General features: G+C 36.3%; 1 protein-coding gene across 1 annotated transcript; it reads left to right on the top strand.

The window, feature by feature from the left end:
• Nucleotides 1-268: 268 nt before the first annotated feature.
• Nucleotides 269-4,052, top strand: LOC147854807 (uncharacterized). Its single transcript, XM_087330862.1, has 4 exons — nucleotides 269-469; nucleotides 2,881-3,220; nucleotides 3,294-3,357; nucleotides 3,470-4,052. The coding sequence occupies exons 1-4, from the start codon at nucleotides 312-314 to the stop codon at nucleotides 3,499-3,501; spliced, it is 594 nt and encodes a 197-aa protein (XP_087186988.1). The 5' UTR covers nucleotides 269-311; the 3' UTR covers nucleotides 3,502-4,052.
• Nucleotides 4,053-6,364: the final 2,312 nt, after the last annotated feature.

Genomic DNA, 6,364 nt, shown 5'->3' with positions numbered 1-6,364 from the left:
AACATAACTTATGCCCTGCTACATTTCGTTATGTGGGTTTCCCACAGTACGGCAAACATCTTGTAGTAATAATCATGGACAAGGTAGGACCTCAAGTGCTGATTTACCCTAACCCTAATCCTAACCACCAACACCATCACCATCACTTTCTTATGAAGAACATGAGCGAGAAAGATGTTCATAAGAGAAGAAGGGCATTTTCTGTAATTAACAAAAACCTCATCTCCTCTTCAAACCCCTCCTCCTCCTCCTCCTCCTCCTCCCCTGTCAGGAAAAAAAAACAGAGACCGCTCTGCTATGAATCAGGGAACATGACCATTGTTTCTTCTTCATCCTCACGAGCACTCCTTCGAGGTCTGGACCTTCTGAAAGCAGACAAGAAGTTCAATCCCACTCTCCTCTCCTCCCCCTCCTCCTCCTCCTCCTACACTCGCCATAGCTTCTGCTTCCACACAAAACTACCCTCCAGGTAACCCGAAATACCTCATCTCTTTTTGTATTTTCCTTTTTCAATGCCTCCCCCGCTTCTTTTCAATATGAGTCTTTTTTTGCCTTACATGCTCGCTTAGCGTTGTGTCAAAAACTGTATTGCTTTCTTCTTGATTCTTTATCTTTACCTTCTTTTATCCTTGATTCTGTGTTCTTCGCAGATGATTTGTTTAGAAATCTGTATGCTTTTTTCATCAACACTTGAATCTTGAATAGTAGAAGCCTCACATGGATTAAATGAATATAATAGCATCAGGGGAAAAGGTTGAAAATGTGATCTAATTTCTGAACAAGCTCTAATGACAAGAAATGTACAACATTCTGTGGCCAAATATTTAGTAAGGGAATCAAATTTTACAGAGAATATATAAATTTTGCAGTGTTCTTCTCTGAAATTCCTATTCTCTCATTCAAGAAAAGGAAAAAAAATGCTGAATTATAGATCAAAAGCTCTTTGTTTTGTGTAAAACCAAATTTAGGTTGTTGACATGTCGTTGGATTCCGAGACTAGTTGACTATTAAGAAAAATGTTGTCCTCACATCCTGAGTTTATGAATAATGGACACCAATGCAATTGTACCCATTTTGAAGAAATCTGAAGAAGAAAGTCAAATGTCACACATCGAACTGAGCAATTTCCAAGCTTGGTATTCTCTTTAATCCTTTATCCACATTCCCAAAGTCAGACTTGTAGAGTGCAACTAAGAAGATAAATGTAGCACGCATTCTTAGAGAGTTGTGATAGAAGATAAGGAAGTGATTCTATTTCGAAGAATTCCACCATTTTGCTCCGATTCTCAGAGTTAGCAGACCAGCGCTACATATAAAAATTTCTTTTGGAGATCCAAGAGACCCATTCCTCTCCTCTCTACCATCTCCCAAGTGGATGGGTTTCTTTGGCATTTTTACTTATTTGAGGGAGTATCTTTGGCCAAGATCTCTCTCTCTCTCTCTCTCTCACTCTCTCTCTCTCTCTCGGCAACACACATGCTACAAGCGAAGTGTGTATTGTAAGTATGTAAAGGGACACTTTTTTGGCATGCCAGACCCTTCCCCCCCCAACCCACAAAAATAAAACTCCTAATTGTAGAGTTACTCTTCTCTGCACATGCATAAGGAAGTATTATTGATGGTTTTATGAGGGTTGCACCACACATATCACGTTTAGGGTTGGACTTGAGTAAACCAGGGGCTTTCCTGACCCATGGTAAAGGGGTTGGCATTAGCCTATCCATCCATAACCTTTCCAGTCAACCCAATATCATTCTACATGTGTTTCGAATCCTCCCTTTGTCTGTCACCCACAATCATGTACCACACAATGAATTATAGTTGAAACTAGTCATAAGGTCATGTTTCTACATCACATAGAATATAACACTGTCTCAGCACATCCGTTTTTTCATGTTATTTCCATTTGTTAGGTACTGAGAGGACACCCTCTGAATGATCTCACAAGCTGACTTTGGACTCTATTTAGTGGTAATATAACTTCAATTTTTCATTATTTCTTCTATTTCTTCATACATTCATTCGTGCACTTAAATCTGTAAACGCAAAATATCTTGATTGCATAAAGGCATTTATGATTTTCGGCAAATCAGAATACCTTAACCTCTTTCTCAGGCTTCTGAACCCTAGAAATCTGCCATGCCAGCGAATATAAATTTCTCCTTCCTTTCATTTTATATTTCACACATCAAAATCAGATCATTTTCACTTTTGGTGCTCAATTGCTTCTGTTCCTTCACACTGCCCTTCTCCTTCTTCATGTGCCCTCATTATTCATGTCCATTTGATGCAGTTTCTACAGTTGTGACGAATAATATTTGAAACCTTTATGTTCTATACAGTATAATAGAAAGTCTGTAGCAGGAATTAGGACACATTAGAAGATGATGAATATTATATCGTCAAACTTAAGATTAGAGGGCAGATAATTCTAGAGATGACATATGCATCACTTCAGTATGTGTAACGTGCTTAGTGGTATAAAGTGAGGTTTTACTAATCAAGATATGTTATGATGATTTATTTGTTGTCTAAGCTAACAATTACTTACTGTCAAGGTTTTATTTCCCAACTATTGTTATAAAATGATTATATACTCGTTTTCTTAACCAATTTATCAGCAAATCCTGTTTTGCCGTTTTTCCTGAGTATCAAATATTGGTCCCTGTTTGAGAGCACTTGTCCTTGGTTATGTTTGAAAATACAATTATATATGAAAGCTGATCCATCTCATCTGGAAGAGGCGATTCTCTTACGTATTCGTGAAGCGAATAACTTCATCTATGATTTCTGAGTGTATGCTTGGTTCCTAAACCGAGATTTATTCACAAGAAAATGCTCTAACTTTATCTGCCAGCCTGATGAAAGCTTTCTTTGCAGATTCGCATCGCGATCATTCAATTCATCACTGTCCTACCAATCCCCCCATGATGAAGCATGTGTCCAATCAGATGGGCAAGAACATGAAGATCAGCGATATCAAACTCGTGATAAAGAGGTGCAGCGTGTACGGAGGGCACAATTTTCATTGAAGATGCAATCGACAACAAAACAGACCGAGGAAGAAAGGGGTGTTCCTCTCCGAGATGTTGTTGCTGATTGTGCTAGACATTCATTCAAAGATTACTTGAAGAAAGCAAACAATGAGGATGTGGATGCACAGATGATTGTTGGCAAGATGTACTGTGCGGGTTATGGAGTTAACAAAGATTTGCAGAAGGTTGTGACCTTTACTGCTATTTCTAGTTTTTTTCTTTGCATTCCTGACCATGACGATAGCTTTGTGTGGCCAGGGACAAGAATGGATAAACAAAGCCCAATGGAAATGGAAAAAAAAATCAGTCAAACTAAGTAAAGGTATCAATTGGCTAGATTCTTAGTGGCTGCATGCCTTATGCATATGGATCTGTTTGGAATTAATTTTATGATTAATAAGTGACCTGCAATAGTTTTCTTCTGCTTTTCTCAGATTCAGAAGATGAAGAGTACTTTTTTATCTGAGTGTATTCTAAGGACCAAGGACATGTTGCGTTATGTGATTGGTTGGATGTTTGTGAAAGAGAGGTTTTCATTGCAAGGACAGTTTGCTCAAATTATATGTGAGATCTTACAACCAGTTAACTTGTAGCTGAAGGTATCGAGTCTGCTCAGCATCTTTGTAACTCACTGGAAACATATTCGTGTTGATTTGATTGTAACTGGCTAGAAGTCCGAGAAATGCAATGAATTTTTGTTTCAAGTATTTAGCATTAAAGTCACTTGGTTCAAGTATTTGAAACCCAAAGAAAAAATTGATAAGACTCTCATTTAGAAGAGTGGGTTCCACATTTGGTTGAGGAACCCTAGTAAACTAAGCTCAAGAGTAGCAAGAGACATTTCCCCTGAAAGGTGAAACTGCTGAAATAACTGAAAGTTTCATTGGCAGACTGCAAAATGTTTGCAGATTGGGTGAAACTCCAAAATTTTCCTGGCCTTGGGGTCTCCAGAACCCATCTATGATGGAATAGATTGACTCTCATATTGGTCTTGATACAAATGAATTGTTGTTATTTTTATACTGGTCCTGAAATTCACCTAAATCCTGTGGTAACATGATTCACGACAAGTAAATCTTCTCATGAAGTTATGTACTGAAAAATGTTTATATATTGTGTTGATTATAGCCCAAATCTCTCATGAGCCCACAATTGGACATGAGTGTAAAACTTTCATACAGGACCAAGTTTCATTTTGGTCATGGACTTGACAAAAGATGGTTATTTTGTATTACTTAAAGACCTTGGTTTAGAATTCTAAAATCACACAGCCATCTTACCTTTCTGAAAGTGTTTTATATCTATGATTATACCTTCTTGAAAATGTTTTGGGTGAAAATTTTCGTGGGACATTGATTAATGATGCAGAGTATTGTTTCATTTGGCATTAATGTTGTTTGTAGTGTTTCACTTGCAAACCTTGGGTACGTAGTTCAATGATTATGTTTTGCTTCGCCGTATCATATTTTTTTAAATTGACTTATAAAGAAGTCTATCATATCATATCAATGTGTAGAAGGCTTGGAGACTTAGATTACATATTTGGTGTTATTTTTGTTCATTTTCACGATGACTCCTACATCCTTCACCTATTTTTTTGTCTTATCTCATGCCCGTGGTATTCTGTTCATGATACTGAATGAACCAACTCATATATTAAAGTATGCAATGATAATACTTATCGTGTATTTAGTGTCATCTTTAGGTGTCTTTTCGTGATGTGTACAGGTACCCCATGCTAATGGTGATGTCATCAATGGTCATGACCAGAAATTGAGAGTCAAGTTTGAGTGTATGTGAAATCAATATAACAATGCATTGATGATTTTAAAATATAGCAAATGGTCAATAGTTTCGTCAATCCTATTGTCACATTTTGGACTTGTTAACCTATGATTGAGATGGATCTTGCTAATTTGTTAAACTATAATAAAGTATGCAATGATAACACTTATTGTGTATTTAGTGTCATCTTTAGGTGTCTTTCGCGATGTGTAAAGGTATCCCATGCTAATGGTGATGCCATCAATGGTCATGACCAGAAATTGAGAGTAAAGTTTGAGTGTATGTGAAATCAATATAATAATGCATTGATGATTTTAAAATATAGCAAGTGGTCAATAGTTTTGTGAATCCTATTGTAACATTTTGGACTTTTTAAACTATGATTGAGATGGGTCTTGCTAATTTGTATTCAATGTGTACAAAAAGTGTTGACGAATATCTAAAATTAGCTTTTATTACTTCATTTGGTGCATATGGCTGTCTTTATATGTTAGGCTTGACATGTTCAATTTGTAACCATCACCTAATTATATGTTTGTAGTATTTATCACAATTTCATTGATTTGTTGTGACAATGTGATTTATATATGCAGATTTGTTTTTAGAAAACAATATTAAAAAAAGGACTATTTTTTGATATTCCTATTTGTTAAATTGTGCAATATTTCTAATCAATCTTTGATAAAACAATTGTTGATATTTGTGAACCCGAAATACCTAGTTCAGAAAATTTGTAATAGATATGATTATCACTTACAAGATGGCCTATTGTTGGCTTGAATACAGCCAAAATGATAATTCAACTTGCACTAGGAACATTTTAGGCTAGTTTTGAGGTGTTGTACATATGAGTCGACGAGTTATAATTGAATATAGGGAGGAATTGGGACAATGTGATTGTGATGATGCGCATATATTCAATATGGTTAGTATTCTAGTTCATCTAGTGTATCCAAAGTTGCCCATCCCAATTTATTGGTTTTGAATTAAATGTTGTATGTTAGGAACCATAGATGGTGTTATACACATTATGTCATTGAAAGACATATGAGAGCGATTCACGCTGAAGATTATATATATATTTGACCGTTAGCTACTCCCAATGCATAAACATATCCATCGCAACACATTTCTTACAACGCTCAAATTTTCTAATGGAGTGTATCACCCATGCTTTGGAGGTTCACCTTGGGCTCCACATGGCATTGATGAGTCACCTCCAATTGCGTATGAGATAACAAGCCCGATACCCCATGGAAGACACCTTCCTTGATCTCAATAGGCTCATGCCCTTGAAAGTGATGCATTCTTGTCCCCCCAAAGGTGTGTAAGAGGTTCTTTATATTGTGAATAACTTTCTATAATAAACAATAGATTAACGGAATCATCCATCCCCAAGAGGCCCAAGAGGACATAGGAGAACTATATGATCAAATCTCATGAGCATCAACCTATGCAAAGAGAAGCAACATTGTATGGTGATTTTAGCTATATACTATGGTCAATTTTGGTTTGTCATAATATATCTTGCATTTGTATTCTAC

Source organism: Azolla caroliniana, unplaced genomic scaffold, assembly GCF_043228905.1.
Source record: "Azolla caroliniana isolate FFs.n. ecotype wild unplaced genomic scaffold, voAzoCaro1.0.p SCAF_15, whole genome shotgun sequence".
Lineage (NCBI taxonomy): Eukaryota > Viridiplantae > Streptophyta > Polypodiopsida > Salviniales > Salviniaceae > Azolla > Azolla caroliniana.
Note: the sequence above shows the minus strand (reverse complement) of the source record. Positions and strands in the feature narration are given on the sequence as shown.